This window comes from Lissotriton helveticus, chromosome 9, assembly GCF_964261635.1.
Source record: "Lissotriton helveticus chromosome 9, aLisHel1.1, whole genome shotgun sequence".
NCBI lineage: Eukaryota > Metazoa > Chordata > Amphibia > Caudata > Salamandridae > Lissotriton > Lissotriton helveticus.
The window spans coordinates 1,172,844,050-1,172,865,087 of NC_136070.1; the positions used below are offsets into that span (position 1 = coordinate 1,172,844,050).

At 41.6% G+C, this 21,038-nt stretch overlaps 1 protein-coding gene across 1 annotated transcript in view; it reads left to right on the top strand.

The window, feature by feature from the left end:
• Positions 1–21,038, top strand: part of LOC144783390 (inter-alpha-trypsin inhibitor heavy chain H3-like) — a 584,371-nt gene that overhangs the window by 328,745 nt on the left and 234,588 nt on the right. The window contains exon 15 of the mRNA XM_078662386.1: positions 988–1,268. Coding sequence (XP_078518512.1) covers positions 988–1,268 — 281 coding nt within the window. The remainder of the gene's footprint in view (positions 1–987; positions 1,269–21,038) is intronic.

Here is a 21,038-nt window from a genome sequence, read left to right on the forward strand (position 1 = left end):
GATTGTAGCCACCATACACAGCCCCAGAGGAGGAGACAAGCCCCTCTCAAGCTCTTAAGCACAGCATGCTCTTGCGGCTGGTGTAGCCTCTATTCACAGGACCGCTACTGTTTTCTGTCCAGTCCGGGAGAGGACCACAGCAACGGAGGAGGACACACGGACCTCTTGTGCTCTTAAACGCAGTGTGCTCCCATGGCTGGTGTAGCTGCAGTGGCAAGACCCCTGCTGTTTTCCATACCGGCCAGATGAGGACCACAGCAACCAAAAGCCCACTGATTAGAAGACACACCCTTCTCGCGCTCTTAAACAGAGTGCTCCCTTGGCTGGTGAAGCCGCTATTCACAGCACCCCTGCTGTTTTTCGTCCCATTCCAGGAGATCACCACAGGAACCAGGAGCCTATGGAGGAGGAGACAATTCCCTCTAGCACTCTTAAGTGCAGCATGCTTCAGCGGCTGATGTAGCCGCCATTCACAGGAACCCTCCTGTTTGTGGTCCCGGTCCAGGTGAGGACAACAGCAACCAGAAGCCCACGGAGGAGGAGACACGCCGCTTTGACACTCTTAAGCACAGTGTGCTCCTGCGGCTGGTGTAGCTGCTATTCACAGGACCCATTCTATTTTCTGTCCCAGTCCATTAGAGGACAACAGCAACCAGAAACCGACAGAGGAGGTGACACGCCCCTCTTGCACCTGTAAATGCAATATGCTCCCTCAGCTGGTGTAGTTGCCATTCACAGGAACCCTGCTGTTTCTTGTCCTAGTCCAGGAGAGGACCACATCAACCAGGAGTACATGGAACAGGAGACACACCTCTCTCACGCTCTTAAGCACAGTGTGCTCCCACAGCTGGTGTAGCTGCCATTCGCAGGACCCTTGCTGTTTTCCATCCGAGTCCAGGAGAGGACTACAGCAACCAGGAGCCTGCAGAGGAGGAGAAATACCCCTCTTACGCTCCTAAGCATAACATGCTCCCTTGGCTGGTGCAGATGCCATTTACAGGACCCCTGTTGTTTTCGGTCCCGATCCAGGAGAGGATCACAGCAACCAAGAGCCCATAGAGGAGGAAGCACTCCCCTCTCACGCTCTTAAGCACGAGGCAGACCCCGTCTGTGCCTGTTGGAATCCAGAGGAGGCTGATCTACAGAATGTTAAATCTAGTTACCAAGGGGTCAAGCCCTTCAACACCTTGGGCTCATTTCTTACCGGAGCTGTGGACACCATGTTCAAAGAGAATGAGCTAACTGGACGCTGGCTATCCGTAGAAGAGGTGAGACCCCCGCTACAAATTGCAGACAGAATGAACAATGTACTAATGTCTATAAGTGATGCGAGCCCTCCTCCCTACCCCCTTATGTTAACATCATAGCACAATTCCCTAATCATTTACAGGTATATGCATCAAAGTAAATACCGGTAGCAAATGGGCAGATTCTCGGAATCTGCCCCTTTGGAACCGTTATTTTTGCATTTGGGATGCATCATCCCAAATGCAAAAATCGCAATTTAAGGAATGTCTAAATTGAGATTCCTTAAATGCAATGCATGAAAGTAAAAAAAAAATGCGAATTCGCTAATAGGAGTAGCAAATTACCATGAAGTTAAACTTCATGGTAATTTGCTAAAACTTTGAAAAAAGCACTTTTGTGCATTTTTCAAAGTTTCATGTTGCGCACACACATGCCCTTAGGGCATGTGTGTGTGCAACATATGTGCAGAGATCAATTTCAGGGGTGCAACAGAGTGTCATTTTGACACCCTTGCACCCTTGAAATTGCATGAGCAATTTGCGAGTACCTACTGGTACTCGCAAATTGCTCATGCAATCTCCAATTCAAGTCAAGTCAAAAACCACTTTATTCGATTTAGTTAAAAATCATAAAAGCATTCTACAATCACAAAAAAGGGGCAATACAAATTTATGAGAAGTTGACAAGATCAATGGATCAATAGTATTTACATATTCACCTATGGGCCTGTAGGCCCATAGGAATGAATGGTACAGCATTCCTTAATTGCGACTAGCAATTTGCGAGTAGCAATTAAGGAATGTTTAGGAATTGCTATTCTAATAGCGAATCCTACATGCATAGGCTTTTGCTATTGCTAATAGCGATTCCTTAAAAATCGACATTTAGGAATAGCAAAAGGCTATGTTGATGCATCTGCCAGATAGCTTCCAGTAGAGGAGATCATGGTTCACCTAAGGAACTGCCAATTGAAAAACAGGAGGAGGAAGGAGGTTGTGCAAACCCTCTGCAGTGGATACATATGCTAGGACAGGCTCCAGTTTTGATATACTTACTGAGAACGAGACCCATTACGCTGAGATAGAACAGACTATCTCCCAGTTCCTTCAACCTTTACTTCATAGACTAAAAAGGATCGAAGATAGTTTAGCCCTGATTAGCATGTGAGGGACTGGTACACATGAGAGGGTCATTAAAGCACCAGAGGTCACGCAGGATCTATCCCTAAACTTACTAAACTGCAACACTAACTGAATTGCTACATCTCAGCAACTGGCAATGTGTGAATGTCCAGCATCTCTTCACCAGAGACAGGGTGGTTTGGGTGACTCTGTGTGGGGGGTGATTCTATTAATTTTACCCCCAGATAATATCAGTGAATTCTGTAAGATCTCTGCCTACCCTATTACCTAATTGCTGTCCCCATTTCCCTCAAAATTGCCTCACCTCCTCTCACTAGCGGCGAGGCCCCACAATCTGCTTTGGCCAGGCAGGGTCGTAAGGCCCCCCTTTGTAATTGGAACCGAAGCTACGAATAGAGTGGGGCAGTTATGATATGGGGAAACTTGGGAGGGCGCACATTGTCAGAAGACCCATTTAAATACAAATCTCCCCCCAGCAGCTTGTCCTCATGTAGTTATCTTGGCAAACACCCCTGAATTGAAATATACTCAGAGTCAACACAGCAATTGATGTTTAACGCTTTACACTGGATATCAAAGTACGATCAAGGCAGACATGACGTTTCAAATCATATATTCATGGCCAGGAGAGAAATGTGGGTGGGTAATTCTGCAAAATTGCTCACAAGGGATTGTATAGTATTACATTTTAATGATCATCACCTTGTGTGGCACTTGCTGGGCATACTCCCCAATTGCTCTTTGACTGTAACTCATATCCCTGTTTTGCCTTTAGGATTCTTTTATAAACCGTTAGGACTAAACACAAATGACACTGGTTATGGTAGTACCATCATTCCCCCCCTTCCATATATCCAAGATGTATATAGGCTTTCCTGTTTTCAGTTTCTCTTTTTGGTAAATTCTGGTGGGGTTTTTGCAGCGTTTTCAAGTGATTTCAATACCTTAAAAAATGGTGGTTATCAGTGGTTACACACTTTCACGCCATTAAAAACAACAGAAAGTGTTTTTCCGGTGTTTATGGAACATTTTGCTTTTATTATTGCTTGCGTTCTGCACTCATATTGCATGGTCTATGGCAGTGTACTCACAGTGTATACGAGGTCCAAATACATTTTTGCAAATCAAACATTATAGTACACCATAGAATACTTCTTCAGTGAGTCTTCGGTCATGTGCGCTCGCTCTTTCCTTCCCATTTAAACTTTTTTTCTGTGAAAAGGCGCTCTCAACATTTGAGACAGGCAACCCCAAAACAGCCAATATACAATTTACTAACACTGCCCACTGACATAGCTTTCCATGCCAATACTGGTGCACTTGAAGATTCAATTCTCTGGGCAGGTTGTGCAACATTTGCCTTGAACTGGGCGCTTATGCCCTCAGAGTTATTGAAGCGGTCAAAAATGAAGCAGCACTTTTGAAACTACAGAGAAGATTCCCTTTACGGAAGGGACCTAGAACTTGTACAGAGTACCGCAGTAAGGTTTCATTGACTTCAAATGCCATGGTTGGAGAAGGGACATTTCTATGCATCATTGCAAACCATTTCTCATATATTTTACGATAAAAGTTCCTGAATTTCTCTTCAACATTGCTTTGCTTACAAAGTGGCAAGCACTCTAACATGGAACATGTTGCAGTACCAACATTCACTAAAGGTGTCACCCAGCCTACTTTCAATGAGATGTTTCACATCTACACCAATAATGCTGAAAACTTGGCAGACAAAGGTGTTTTCATACTGTAGTTTTTTTAATTTGTCCACTACAGCAGTTATGTTTTCCTGTACAAATCTAAGAATGGGATGTATGACGTTACAACGCCTGCCTTTACAATGCGGTTTTTACATCGCAAACCTTTACAACACATAGCGCTTAGAGGTGCTGGATAGTGGTAAGTATAATTTTCTATTCCAACTCCAGTCCCCGTGGACACTAGGGAAGGTGTTGGATAGAAAATTAAACTTATTCCCTATCCTAGAGCGCCCCCCAGCGCAATGCGTTGTAATGGTTTGCGTTGTAATGACCGCGTTGTAATGGTAGTGCGTTGTAATAGTTTCGTTGTAACGGTTGTTCACCCTAAGAATGCAATAGAGTTGTTTTTTTCACATTACTCTCAATATGCGACCAAAGATCATCACATTTCTTGCCTTTGGCATCATCACTCAGCAAAAACTCTGTAAACGGTTGCCACATAGATAATATAGCATTCACAGCCCCTGCCCTTAGAAAGAGAATCATCAACTAAGTGACACAGTAGGGATGACTCTTTGATGCCACACAAAGTACAAAATGAGAAATATTTGGCGTTGTAGATCCCACGCATAACAAAACAGTGCATCAAAATGGACTAAAAAGCCTTCCTCATTAAGTCTGAAGATTGTAATGATGCTTTCAGCATACAATCTAACAAGTGGCAAAGATCTCTTACAGGGAAGCACTTCAGCTCAGGTATCGATTTTGACAGGTCATCACACAACGTTTTCATGTACGTAGCTGAATCACTGCAAATACAAACAATATCACTTCAATCTTTGTTGAACTTGGAAAGAACCTTTTTGCAGCAGCAGTTCAAGTGACTCGTTCCATGTTTTCCAAAAGTCTGGTGTCATGTTTTCAACACGATCCCAGTTGCTTGGTAATAGCACTCCTTTCACATATACTTGTCACTATACCTTGCATTGAATGTTTAAAGACTGGGGTGTTGGCAATCACCTACTATCAATACTGACTCACTAGAAACTGGGGGCTGGTGTATCAAGGGTTTTTACCCATTCTCTGTTGGTAGGTAAATGTGATGGCACATATTGGGAAAGCTGGTTTTGAAACCAGCCATTTTACATATCAGTGAAAGAATCAAACACAGCCAAAACATCAAATATGATTTTGATATTTCCTGATTCTATACAGTTTATAAAATAATTAAACAAGACCTAAAACATGCTTCTAACCCCTGCATCTTTAGACCAAAGACCACAAAGCTGAAAAAAGCAAAAGCTAGAAAAAACAATATTTTAGTGACATCTCTATACAACAAAACTCAAACAGAATAATGTTAGCCAGTCCTTCTTGCTGCTAGCTTATATAAGAAAGTTACATTGTATTGGCCCCTTCAGGGAGAAAAAAAAATATTCTTTCACTCTCCTTTAACGTTTTTTTATTGAGATTTAGTTTGTGCAAGTGTTTTTTCAATGTTTATATATTTACACTGGTGAGGGCTATTTCCCTTTTGGTGGGGTTTTATCAGTTTTTATAGGATTAAACCTAAAACCGGACAGCCTAGATATATATTATAGCATGGCCATACCCACAAATAACCAAATTGCTGTCTTGGAAGGACTCAAAGCATGTGATTTGCAGGGGGAAGATACGTTGGCCCAACAACCTCCCATCTATCCTGTAGCCAACCCCAATGGTTAGTGACACATCAGATTCCGGTATTGACATGAAAAGACTAATGACCTGGAATATATCGTGGTTTAAGTTGAAGTTAGTTGACCCTGAATGAATTAGGTTCATCCTTCGATGTAATATGTCTACAGGATATCCGGAAAATTGGCACAACCTATATACATGGATTTCGTTCCTTCTACACACCAGCTGTGCCTTTAAGAGCAGGAAGAGCAAGAGGGGGTCTACTTACACTGATCATAAACACTTTAAGATTTTATAATCCCTTGCATGTGGCTCAAATTCTGCCACGATGTGGGCGATTTGAATAGTGGGCAGGATTCAGCGCCCCCTGGCTGTCATCCGCACATGCCCACCGTGACGCTTGATGGCCCCTGGCCGTCCCAAGCATGCAAGGGGTTAGTACCATCTCTTAGTGGGGGGAGGCCCTGGAGGTAATGATTTGCTAATAATAAACCTTTGTAATAATAATTTTATAATAACAATTTTGAAGGAGAGATGTCACATCTCACTTACTCGCTTGAGAAGGTCATTAATACTGCCCTGACAGCACATCATCATCCACTTTTTTTACATAATTCTTATGGTATTTCATTGAACAGACTTCTGACCATAAGGAATTTGAATATTATTAACCCGATTGATGAGATAACTGGTCTCCTTGAAAAACATTTGGGACTAGTATACAGGGTTCTACTATCGATTATCTGGTGGTCTCGGCCCCCCAAAATCCTTCTTTAGCAAAATTAAAACTCTCATCACAGCACTTAGTGACCATGCTACTATAACCTGCCAACTCAAATGGAAAGAAAGCTCCATTCTTCCACTGAGGAGATTCCATGCACCCTATATAACAAGAAAGAATGGTATAGTCCCTAAATGGGTAAAGATAAATAAAGACAAACTGATACCTATAGTTGTAGGAACCACTCAAAGGGATATCATGATTTGCCTTGACCCGTGTATCGATCCTTTTAGTATATTGCAGGCCTTTTAGACAATTTTTGGGTGAAATGAGAAGCAAGCTAATACACCCCATGGCACGCACAATCTTGGCTCCTAAACCTGTGTAACCACGTTGGTTCAATGCTGCTTGCACTAAGGCACACAGCAATTTAAATGTGGCACTTAGAAGCAAACCAAGAGACACCAATATAAGGAAACTAGGAAGGCAGGTTTGAGATCTTTAAAGAGGTGGATTGGGAAAATCTTCAACACGCAGCATCCTCTAAAAATATAACAGAGTTTTGGGCTCCCTTTTTGAAACTGGAATCAGGCCCAAACCTAGATGTTCACATGGATGAGGACACTTGGGTCAAACACTATCTTAGTATATTTGGAATCCCCCCTGAAGGGGAAAGTCATCCTCCCAATGTTGAAACAAATGTCCCTCTATGCCCTTTAAAATTCTCTATGACTTAGGTGAGAAGCGGACTACTGCAATGTAGCAGCGCTAAGGCCTCAGGGGCTGATGGAGCTCCTATGGATTTCTTATTTGACAACCCTGCCCTTTGGGTGCCTCTGCTTAACTAATATGTTTAGTGCAGTAGTGGTGGTGGGCCCACCAGAATGATGGGAAAAGACTATCGTTCTTCCCATCTAGAAAAAATGTGATAATTCATTGCCTATAAACTACCAGCCTGTCCTCCTTTTGGATGGCACAGTTAAATTAATAGGCCATCTATTACTAAATAGATTGGAGGATTGGGCCAAGGCAAAGAATCTTTTAATTCCAGTACAGTACGGCTTTAAAAAAGGGAAAGGGACTCTGGACCAATGCTTAAATTTTAACCTGATTGCAGCTAAGTGCACCCTAGCTGAAAAGGGTAACATTTATATGGCATTCATAAAACCTATCAGTAGCTTTTGATTGTGTCTCGCTTTACAAACTTGGAGAATTATGAAAGGGATGGGTGTAGACAAGGCAGATATATATTTTATTTGTCAACTGTATTGCCTAGCATCGGTGTTTGTGCGATATGGAAGTCAGGGGGAATGTACACAATGGTTCCCCATCCACAGGGGAGTTAGACAGGGTTTTGTCCTGGCCCCCTTTTTATTTTCAATCTACACTAATGGTGTTGAAACAGCTCTGGCAAATTCTATAACAGATGTCCCTACGGTAAACAACATGCAAATTCCTATACTATTATATGCAGATGACGCAGTGCTAATAGCAAAACATTCAAAAAGATTTCCATATTTTTATAGAGCAGATGATATTACTCAAACTTTTTTCTTTGTAGGTGTCTTATTTATTAGCATTGCCACATGGACCAATATGGTAGCTAACAGATGTCTTTTGCTTGTAAAAAAAATGTTGTACTATATTCTCTATTATAAAAAAAATTAGAATCCAAGCCATTGGAGACCATTCAAAACATCTACTTAGCAAAAGCTATATCTGTAGCCACATATGGGGCAGGGGTATGGGGCCTGGCAAATTTTGATGTCCTACAAAGTATAGAAGACTCCTTCCTCAAAAAACTTTTAGTTGTTCCTAGCAGTTACTCTAATTTGAATACCTACCAAGAGTGAAATGCCCCTTATATATCAGATGTAGCTCGTCTAGCCCTGATTCTATTATAGCACTCACTATAGAGAAGGAAAGCTGTGGCCTTCACAAAAAGCATCATTAGGGACGTATTAACCCTTGACCAGGTACAGAAGGTTCCCTGCATTCAATATGTTATAAAGATACATTGTCTTGCAATTTTTGTTTACAAATCCAATCAGTTGCCTATCAACCCCGAAAGCACAAATCAAAAAACTCTTTTTAGCTAAAAGGTGGAACAATAGACAGGAAAGCAACCATAAAAAATGTATGGTAATGTCATATTCGAAGATATCTTTTACCTCGTTTGATGTAAACTCATACCTAGTGTTTGTCACTAATTCACAACCTCACTTTGTATTTGCAAGATTTCAACAACATTTTATTCCGCGCATGTTGGGCCATCCTAAGGGAATTTCGGGCCAGATGTAGGTAAAATCAATTTAGCGAGTCCTTAATAGCGAATTTTACCAATTCGCTATTAAGGACTCGCTAAATTGAATGTAGGTAGGAATTGCTAAAATGTTAGCGATTCTTTAATATTCCTTAATAACAAATCACAAATTAAGATTTGCTAATAAGGAATACCTACACATTCATTCCTATGGGCTAGGAGACCCATAGGAATAAATGGGAAGATATTCCCTATTTGTGATTCGCTATTAAAGAATCGCAAATAATGAGCGCTATTTCAAGGGTACCAGGGTGTCAAAAGGACACCATTTTGCACCCCTGAAATGTGCATGTGTGCACATGTGGCGCACATACATGCCCTAAGGGCATGAATGTGTGCCACATGGCACTTTTAAAAAAGCAAAAAAGTGCTTTTTTTAAAGGAAATCGCTAATTACCACCAACTTGAAGTTGGTGGTAATTAGCGATTCCTTAAGGTTAAAGTGCACTTTCTTTTGTGCTACATACATTGCATTTAAGGAATCGCAATTTGCGATTCATTAAATGCAAGAGCAAAATAAGGAATCGCAATTTTGCGATTCCTTATTTTGGTAGTAGGTTTAAACTCACCTACGTTGCTCGCAGCCCAATAGCGATTGCAAACGCTGAAATTCTGCGAATTTCAGCCTTAGCGCTCGGTATTTGGCAACCTACATCTGGCCTTTATTCCCCAAACGCACTGTCAGTTTGCCATTGCGAAAGAATTAAAGAACTTCACCACAATCTAATTTGCGCCTCATTTGTTCCTGTAAATTTCATACGGTGCATCGTAAAAAAAATATCCGTCCCCCTTACACAATGTCGGCCTGCCTTATATTTCTTCCAAATGCTGTCTGATCATCTTGTATGCCATTGCCTTGCTTCTTATCTATGTTTGTCAATAATGACTAGGAGATAAATTGACCCTCACTGATAGTAATTTGTAGACTTTTTCTTATTTTCTTCCATATTATCAACTGGACGAATGTTTTACTGTAATTGGTTTTATAGATAATATATATAAACTTACTAAGGCTTATTTTTAACGGAAATATGTATTTTACAATACGAATTTAAATATTATTGAAAGACTGTGACACTGTCATATTAACGTATGATATTCTGGAGTGATTGGCAGACCCCCGTATGAGGTTTTAACTTCCATGTTAATAGTCGTGTTTTAATTCTTTTTAACTATTCATTATCGAGTTTTGATGTAAATTTTGATCTGACACTTTAACCATGTCTTTAAGTATACACACTGACACTTTAAGAAAATGCACTCCATATTGTAATGTACTTTTAATCTATATGTTGATTAGATCGAATAAAGTGACTTTGACTGACTGATGTACACCAATTTAAACAATATAAAAATATTGTCACAGGAAATACCAACATTTCCAGTATTACTTGTTGTGCTTCCTTTCCTTTTGCAGGCCTTTTAGATTCTACCTTGGTAAATCTGGTTAACATGTACTAACTGTGTATTTTGGTTTTCCTTTTTTTTTTCCTCCTTCTGTCTTGGCGTCTTCTCTTCTTCGAGAAAAGATGAAGGTAGGGTAAAAGCTATCCATATTACAATTGTCACAAAAGATTCTTCTTTACATGTGTTTGAAAAGTGAGCTGCTAAAATGATGTATGCATTGTTTTCGCATCTTTTTTAATGCATGGCAGAATATTACTTTGCAAAGTCGGTCACTCCCCATGCCAACATGTAGTGCACTACTAAAATGTTTTTCTTCAGCTGTCAGTCAGCTGCTTTTATTCAGCAGCTAGCCATAACAAGATATATGTCAATTGTTACAAAAATATCGATAAAAGGATTTAAAAACATTAGATAAAATACGATCGTAAGTAAAAATGTATATGACAGTGACTCAGCAGTGTTATCACATTCAACGAGACACTAATTTAAGCAGGGTTGAAAATATTAATCAAAGGTCCATTCATTATTATAGACCACGGTCTGGGAATAAAACTACATTTCATAGATTCTCAAGAGTTTTTACAATTCACAGATCTTCCAATTGTCTTTGAGCAAATTGGTGCAATCCTTTTGGAAATCATAAACACTGGCAAAGCCAATAGGTCTCTACTTTCGAATTTATTGGCTTTGCCAATGCTATTTGCCAATAATTGCTACTGTCTAAATGCCATATTGTAATTGTTTTATTTTGTTTTCATATAAAAAAAATCTTGATCAATGAAGGACATTTTGACGAATTTACTTCCATGACCTTATACTTTGATGTCACTAATACAGAAAAAACATTGCCATGTCAGTTTTTTTCTCACTGGAAAGAGTTGTGTGGAATTAACTTCTCAACGTGTGTATGCCCGTAGTGGTCTACTATACCATAAGTACCTAGGTACTGAATTATTTACAGCTCAGGGACTAGAAGAGCCTTCTTTATTCAACAACTAGGATAGCCTGTATTACTCAACCCCTAAGCCAGCCTTTATTACTCAAAGACAGGACAGCAGAGGTCGTGGCTCACCAAATTAAACCAAAGATCTCAGTTTGGCGAGGTTGCTGCTTAATAACAGTGAGCATCAGTTAGCTTTATGGATAGCCTATAAATTAATCCACTTTATGCTTAGAAACTGAATCAAAACACAATTAGCTTTTTTTTACAGTATAGTTCTCAACCTGGTCCCACCCACTACTTTTGTAAAAATTGTAGAGTTTGATGTTTTCCCAATTTCTGAGTCAGGTAGAGGAGAAATTATGATCACCGGGGTTGAGGATCCAACTGCCCAACACATCGATGGGATCCACTGGTGTAATGAAACTTGAGGGACCCCCTGCTGAGTACATGGAAGGGCCCCCTTCCACACTCATTCAGGAACTCACAGGCCACGCTAATGTGCTGAAGCATAGGGCCCCCGCACTGCGGGTGCCTTTGTTATGCCACTGATGGGATCAGTGGGATATTTAGCAATCTGTCCTGCCGGTGTGTTTTAAAATAATACTGCATCACCCTGACCTTCCCATGAATACTAACTCAGTAAATAACATTACATTTCTATTTAGAATAACATAATTAGGAATACGTGTTCCACACTCACTTAGGGCCTCATTTACGGGAAATTGGCATAGTGCAGCCCTGCAAGGCTTCTTACTGTGCTGCCCTATGCCAATATGAATGGACAGGAATGCACCGTATTTATGAACTAGAGTGCATTCCTGTCCTTTTCCCCTGCGCTGGTGCACAATTGGCTGCCTAGCACCAATGCAGGAACCCATGCACAATGGTGCAATGGTGTCTGTGTTTTTTAGTAGATTTGTTTTTGTGCTGGAATGGAATGGACACCTTCCTGCACAAAAACAATTCTGAGTGGCGTTTTCCTTTTTCTATGTGTGCCTCCGAAATCAGCACATATGGAAAGAGGAAAAACGAGGAAAAATGATAATATTTCTCCTTGTTACGCCTGCTCTAGGGAGGTTAAGGTTTTGGCACTGCCCCAAGTTTACGTGATTTTTTAAATCTGGGGCAGCATCAAAAGTCATGGGTGTTGCACGGGAACACCCACTACAGCACCCATGGAACTCCTCCTTTAACACACGGTAAGACCTTACTCTATATCTATGAGGCAATGCCTATGCTTATCATTCTGTGCAGACTGATCTTAGGAAGTTCAGAGTACTCTAAGTGCTGAAAACAACAGAATAATAAGTAGATTGCCTTCAACCTTACCCTACAGCTGTTTAAAGCTGCCATGGTACTGCTCTTGATTCCTACCTTCAGATCAATGTGCTACAAGTCGAAACCCCCCGGTTCTAGGGCATCTCTGCTTTCCTCATTAAACACACACCCATGCTGCCATCTGACTAATTGTATTCTGATATCACTACTAACTCACTTCCCCTCCAATCGCTCCTATTTTTCCTTCCCTGGTGACCTATACACCTTCAATACTCCCTTTACACCACAACACTGCCAACAGCCCCCCACTTCCATCAACATGCCTACCTTAATTATTCTTCAGATCTTCAAACTTTCTTACATACTACATCCCCACTGAACCCCTTTTTAGGTTTCGCCTATTATCATTCGCTTGCGAATGTAATAGGCGAAAATTCAAGGGCTTGATCCGACTCGTGAAACCACTGGCGTTTCTTCACAGTGCATGTGAGTCAGAGTCAGTCACGTGACCACGTGACCACACAAGCACGCGCATTTCCCTCCCCACATCAAAGGCATCAGCTGCCCTCCCACAGGCTTTCCCAGCGTGCGCTCGGCCGGCCTCTGCAAAGTTCTCCTCCCCTAATTAATCACATCACTTTTTCACGGCCGCAGGCCATGACTCGACAGTCCTGCCCCGCCCCGCCCCCTGCTTCACGGCCATCTGTTCACTCAGATTTCTCCTCCCCCTCCCCAGCCAGCTTCCTCCAGGCCGTGTTCCCTCCCACCTTTCCTCCTCTCTGTCCCTCTCTCTCCGTACATCCTTTAACTTTCTTTGAAGGAATCTGGCTTTCTTCATGAACGTATATTCCTACCTTCGTTTAAGCTTTCATCGTCCCTTAACCGTGACTGTTTTTTGCTGATCTTTCATCCAAGTACTACTCGTACTTTTGGCTAACTCAGATTGTTGCCCAGTGACTCTTTGTCACACTTTCTGCCTTTCTCTCTGCTCTTCCGTGACCCGTGTAGACTTTTTTTTTGCTCTTTGCTTTTGCAGGCCGTGTCTCTTTTTTTTTACTTTACACGTTTACTCACTTCTTGTTTTTTCTGTCTTCCTTCTCCTACACCTTTTGCCTCTGTGTGTGCCTTTTTATCATGCTTGCCAGTCGCTCCTTGCTCCTTTCAAACTGCTTTCATTCAGCTCGATCACTCTCACTCTCACTCGTAATTTTGGCTAACTCAGATTGTTGCCCAGTGACTCTTTGTCACACTTTCTGCCTTTCACTCTGCTCTTCCGTGACCCATGTAGACTTTTTTTTTGCTCTTTGCTTTTTTTCTTCTTGTTGCCTTTTTTCCTTGCCTCCTTTGCTGCCTTTTTGCTCTCCATCATCCCCTTTGGTATCGCCTTTTTGCTCTCAGCACGGAGCCTTCACCTGCTAATTCCCTCCTTCTGCTTTCCGTGTTTTCTACTGCCCCCTTTTGCCCTGTCCAGCTCTGCCAACACCACAGATCCTCCTTCTACCCCTCCTGGACCTTCTTAATGGTGCCTGTAGTGCAGAAGTGCAGTGGTCACAAGCAGCGTACATGTGCAGGTGGCATGTGCAGCGAGCAGCTCATTGGATACCAAATGCATGCTGAAGGCAAGTCCAGCTATGCCTATCCACACCCCAATCTTGCCCAGCACAAGGAGCCCTGGTCCAACACCTACCCACCGCACCACAAGGTGCTACTCTGTTGTAGCTCTCCACGCAATAAACCCTGGATGCTCCTCCCCAAGCTGCACCCGAACCTCCCCATGCAACAGACAAGCTGGTACATGGACGATCTCAAACCATCCAAATACCACTGCAGACAGATGGAACGCCATTGGTGACACACCCATACCGACGCCAACAGAAATATATATATATATAGCAGCTCTGCAGATCTACCACCAATGGCTTAAGACTCACAAGTGCACTGCAATAACTGAACTAATCGAAACTGCTCGAACAACGCAAAAGTAATATTCGCCATCCCCTTGCCGTCAGCTCCATGACAATCACTGCATCAAAGGAACTCTGCACCCGTCAATTTACTCCCTCAATAGCATTGACGTCTTTGCACGTTGTAAATTAGACATTGCATATCGCAGGATCCATTGTTGTCTGATTTGAGACTGTATCATATTCACAGCACCGGGTACTTTGCTGTCAATCAAACCTCACTTCTTTGTGCTAGTGTCGGGTGTTATGTAAAGAGCGTGGCTCAGTCTCACACTTTCTGATTCCAACCACACCGCCCTTTTCCTGCGAAAATGTTCTAAAGGAAAAATACAAGAGCATACGGAACATTTTCCCCCTGAAGGCACCTGACACTTGTCGGCTTAGCTGTACACAGTGAGAGGCCTTCTGCTTTTCACAGTGTGGCTTGTACCAGCTCTCCCATGCATGTGCTTTGTATCTGTACCGATCCGCGCATCACAGATAATCTTTAACCGGCTCCGATTTACCTAACACTTAACCATGCCAGCCCGATAAAAGGACAGCCTCGCGCAGTGCTTATTAAAGAGCCTGACATTTAACGGCATGTACATGTGCGCTCTCTCGTAAAACGAACAGCAATTGCTGGCAACAGTAATTTAACTGAAAACATTCTGGCAAAGGAAATTTAATAAAATATGAATTATAACACGGTTATACTTCATACTTTAGTGTTTCATTATATGAACAAAGCTGAATTCTGCAACGATAACCACAAATCATAAGAACATTGTTTGAATGGTTCATTAGAGTCTTTCATCTGTCAAGAAAGTTATGTTTTGTGTGTGATAATGAGTTACTGGCTTGATGCTTTTTGTTAATTTTTTTGTATTTGGACAGGTGATTAATGAAAGTAACAAATGTTCTGTTAAAAGCTGGCTATTAGACTTCCGAGCAGAGTATTCGCTCTTGCCAGGTTTTCCGACACTCACCAGTCTAAATAAATTGGTCTCATCAGAACAACTCCAGATACTCACATTACAGCTCAGAGCTGCAGAATTACACAGGCCACGAAAAGCCATTGCACGATTCATGCAATTTCACATACTAAAGCTTCGTGTGGTATCCCCTGGGAGTTGTGCTTCACAGCGCACGGTGTGATCCTCTGCAGATTCACATTTGATGCTCAGGAGGGGCTTTCGAGTGTGGTTTTGACCGCAGAGCACACTTCATCTTCCTGCCCTTGTGACTGACCCTGAATTCTCCTCGATTGCAACCATACAGTAGACCACTGTGAACATGTATATCAGACATCTAGATTTCTCCCAAATAAGCCCTAACTTGTTAAGAAAGCTAGATGTGTGATAAACTAAATGCATTCTACAAACAGAGCGGCAGCCTCCCCTGGAATTGATTGCCCAACGTTGTGCTGCCTGGGAGCAACATATGCTGAAAGAAAACAAAACATTAATTGTCTCAAACTCTGTCAGAAGTATTTCTCTCTTGCCAGGGCACGGCATTGTTAGCCGACAGTATGCAAAATGCATCTCTCACCTGAAGCGCTGTGGCTGCAACACAATTTCCATAGTACCGCATATCTATGTGTTACTAAAGATTGAAGTATTTCACTCGTAAATTTCGGGCATGCTTTCTCCCCACTAACCTGAATGATAACATTTGAATGGAGCATGGGTGGAACCAGTTTGAAACTGGAATGCCTGCATTCCTATGGGGTGGAAGATCTTAACCCAGGGAGGCGTGCCGCCCGGGGAAGAATTGTTTGTGCGAGGCATGGTTCCCTAGTCAGACTCAAATGTTGCAACTCAGCTGAATAAACAAGCACTGGCGTTGCCAATAGGTTTCGCATTTAGAATGTTGGAGCTATTGGTTTTGTAAATGACATTTTATATTTATATATCATTATTGGCATTGTCAATAACAATATATAAATATAGGGCTATGCCAATGCCAATAACGATATATAAATATAAAATGTTATTTACAAAACCAATAGCTCCAACTTTCTAAATGCGAAACCTATTGGCAACGCCAGTGCTTGTTTCTCTGCTAGTTTCTTCCCAACACTCCTAATATTCCCACTTGACCCACCTTTGTCTACCTTGCCATCACTGCGTACTCTCCCACACATGCCCCCTGATACTTCCCCATGCACAGACACTCCCTTCATGTCCGCTGCCCTTCCAAAACCTCCTACACCCAATGCCACTGTTCCCTGACCCCTTAGCTAATTTGTTCAAACCCCTTTGAAGTGTAGGCTATATCTTCCACAGGTCTCTAGCCTGCACAATTGCTTCCTTCCCCATCTTCTCCCACTATTACTCCTGACATAAAGTCCCTAAGGTCCGACTCCATCTAATGTGGGTCCGAACTCCATCATAGTTCATGGAGCCCACCATCTTCTTTAAATTAGGCAGTGGAAGCCACCATGTTCCCTGTTTTTTGCAGAATCATTGTGATGCCTGCCTTTGAACACAGACCTTATATTTCTGGGAACTATGATAGCGTCAAGTTCTTTGATCAACATATAATGCAACATTCCTCCAGGTCAAATGTCTACTCCTCATCATGTCATGGTTGAATTAGAACATATACGGACATATAACCAAAATAATGTAGTCTAAATTGACATCCTTTTTGCCTTATATCAGGCCTCGGCATGAAATTCAGCTCTGTTGCAGAGTTTTTCCCACTCCACGCTCTGCATAGCGTGCAGAGATCTGAAAATCTCTTGCTCCGCCAAGCAAAGCAGAGTACTTACCTCACTCACTCATGCACACCATCGTTAGGTTGGTGAGCGTGAGCGAGGAAAATTTTACTACAGACCACCTCCTGGCAAGATTTCTCAATTTGGGTTCAAGTAGGACATCTACTCGAGCAGCAGAAAGAAGCAGCGCCCTCTTGTGCTGCACCTGGTGCCATTTGTGCTGATTTTCCAGCATGGGACAAACACCCTGTGCTCAAAATCAGCACAAACTTCGTGACCTAATGCTCTCTGCCCCTTGCAGAGTTTTTGAGTCACTTTGCGGAGTTCCGCTTAGCGGAACTCTGCCAACTCCACCCAGGCCTACCTTATATGTAACTAAGTAAACATCTGGGATGGATATCTTGATGCACATACTATATGTCAGACATTCCTAAACTTATGTCTGGAATTCCAGTTTCTGAAAAGATTTAGAATATAAGGACTGCCACTTGACCACTTGTCAAGAGAGGTTCTAAGCCCAGATTATCACATGTGATTTTGCCAGAGATGGTCACACCTGCTGCCAGCGCACTTTGCACTTCACAACTGATATATTTTGCCTGGATAATAAAGCTGATAAAACCAAGTTCCAGTGGAAGACCCACTGACTGCTACCGCAGTGGGTGTTTGCCCTTCATGAGGAACACTGTCTTCATGCCTCCACTGATCAAGATAGCGTTTGCCATTAACAAGAAATGCAGTGCATCTCTTCTCCCTAAGAAACTCTAGAATGCAAGTTGCTCTTCCTTTCATGCTCTCATAGTTTAGCGCATAGAAGTTGGCCTTAGGGTGTTAGGTTCTAGATAATTATGTAAATTACATTTTAATGATGCTGGAAGTGTTCATTTTATTCTCATTATTTATAATGTGTATTTATTACTAGATTGTCCCTCTAGTAATAAATACTGTTAACGTAAAAGTGGCCATTCTTCCTAGTATAGTGTGTGTGATACTGTGAATAGTCCCTTTATGGGATTATTACTTACCCTAAAGCAGTACTTATAACTCATTGAATAGTATTTTGCAGGGCTACAATAACTTGTCTTTCAAATTTATTACTTGTGCATTGAATTAAGTTCACCTGTGTCACCCGTGGGTGGGAAGGAACCCTGTGTAGTGTTACACCAAAGTCATAGGCTACGCAACAGTTGGTGACCAATGAGGGGCACGTATCTTGTCGATTTGGCTTGAGTAGTTTACACTGATTACATAGATTTGAACTATTTTATGCAATTTTTGGAGACGTCTGTAGTAACCATGGTTACATCCTAGTGGGAATAAGGCAGCACCTTATTCTGTTGATTTGTCATGCTTGACTCATAAAAGGGTATTCTCCATTCTGTGGGTTTTCTGACTCTTTGATTCTAAATTCATATTGAATCCATTCATCATGGTAGCACCTATTGTTAGATGCAGTGCATCTGTTCTATCTAAGAAACTCTAGAATGCAAGTTGCTCTTCCTTTCATGCTCTCATAGTATAGCGCATTGAAGTCGACCTCCATTGTGATCTTTTAGTGTCAGTTAGGGTTACACAGGAGGGGAGATGCACTAGCCACTTTAGTTCAGAGAAGGGGGTCAGGCAGGGGTGTATTTTGGACCCCCTTCTCTTTATGCTATACATAAACACCCTGGAATCAGCCTTAGGTGAGGCCTCTTTGGATGTTCCGCGTATAGGAGATACTGTAATTCCGGTTTTCCTATACGCGGACGATGCCGTCCTATTAGCCCGTTCTGGGGTAGGATTGCAAACATTATTGGATTCTTTTGGTAATTTCTTGGAGTCCCTGGACTTGAAAATAAACATTAAAACATCTCATGTTATGATTGTAGGGGTGCTACAGTGCGGCTCCAGAAATCATTTCTAATCAATACTCACCATTTCCCTGAAACCTTAAAAACACACAAATCATGCATCAGTGGGGCCCATGACACTGCGCATTTACCCTGTTCACTTACACTTGGCTTCAAGGATTCTGGTGAATCACACTAGAGAAATGCTGTAAAATTTGGTGGAGCGTCTAAACCTATTTAACTATTCATTATTTACACCTGCAGATTTAAACATTTAATCATAGTTTTATTCAAACTTTAAATTATTCAGACACACCACCATAATGGCAATGGATGTGCTAGAATGAAAATTAGGCGTAGGAAGAATTCAAAGACCAGCTCTTACTTCTTCATTTCTTTAATTTTTATTCTGAGCAACCTTTATCATGTCTGACATTTTATGCATTAGTAAATCTTTAATAGGTAAAACTTAAACTTTATTTCAAATGATCATTTTATTTGAGCTCAAGAAAAATCGCTTTATTTAGAAGGACAGTTAAAGATTAGCAAAGAACAGATAGTTCCAAAGTCATTCTCTCCTAACTTCCCTAACTAACACCCTCATCTTATCCTTCAAACCTGCAAAGCAAACTAGTAAAAATCATAAGAGTCTTACATCCAGGAATCGGTCAGCAATCGGGCATTATCTCCGATGGAAATGGAAAAACCGACCCCAACTAGACAAATCCAGGGGTTTTTATACCTTAATTCCCTAACTTAATCTATCTAAAAAGTAACTAACATCTCTTATTCGGTTTCTCATTGGACAATTTCGGGGTGGGTGAGCATCATCTCACCATTACAACATCGATTTAACAACGTGTCAGCGAAAAAAGAAAGGGGCTTTGTTTTAGGACAGTCTTTGGCCTAGGCATTTCCTTGAGTGGCAACATCCATACATCTTCCCAGGCTCTGAGCACAACATCATCTATACTTGGCACTCATCCTAGGTTCCGGGCCGTATCAGCCTTGAACTTTCTCAAGCACAGGCAGTTCACTCTGACTTGCAGGTTTTGGCGCGCCTGCGCAGTTCAGCTCTTGCTCACAGTTTACCCGACCGTCCATTTTCTGATTAGGCCTCAGAGGCCACTTTTGGAACTATTGCAAAAACAAACACAAATTAGTGATAAATTATGAATTTAAACCCATTCTGTTTACCTCCCACCTTAGTAATGTTTCCCCATTAGTTGTTACCTAGCAGATAAGCCACATAAATGCGTTTTATACTTACATTTCGACCTCTGCATCACATAAACGAATATAATAAGCACATTTAAATTGCGTTTGTTTACGAATAGTCTGCACATTAGTTCACAGCACAATAACAATACATATTAGCTGGGTTAATTTGCACCATGTAAGCAAATTAGTTCTCCCCATGTGTAAAAATAAAAAATAATGTGTGCACTTTACTCCATGGTTGGTTAATTTCACAAAACACGCAATCAGTAATTGTTATTGTTATTGTTATGGGACATTAATTTCACGAGGGGTACACAAAATCTTGCGTTTGCCACCTCACTCCATCAGGGGAATACAGTAGAAAAAAGAAAATGAAAACTTTCTTTTGCTGTGGTGCTGAGGTCAAGAAGGCAGCCATTTTTACATATTTAGGGGTCCTCTTTGACGAAAGAGGAACTTGGGGCCCTCAGCAGAAGTACAAAAGTAATGTGGTAGCTAGATCCACCCCAGACCTTATGGGATTTGCAAAGCGCTTGGGCGCCAGACCAATGGAGGCAATTATAAAGGTGTATACATCTAAATGTTTAGCAAATGCTACATAATATGCCTCTGCAATCTGGGGTTATACACCCCAAGATAGGATTCAAGTTGTTGAAAATAAATTTTTAAGATCGCTCAGTGCCACAGTCCACCCCTACCTTTTCAATTCACAATGAGCAGGGGTTGGGTTATGTTACAGACCTATTGAAAATTGCCCCACTGACTTGCTGGCTAAAGACCTGGCTTAACCAGGAAATTTCACTGAATCACTTGATCATGAAGGATTGTTTAGCCTTGGATAGAGCCAGTAAGATCCCTTGGTTGGCCTACATTAAAACAAT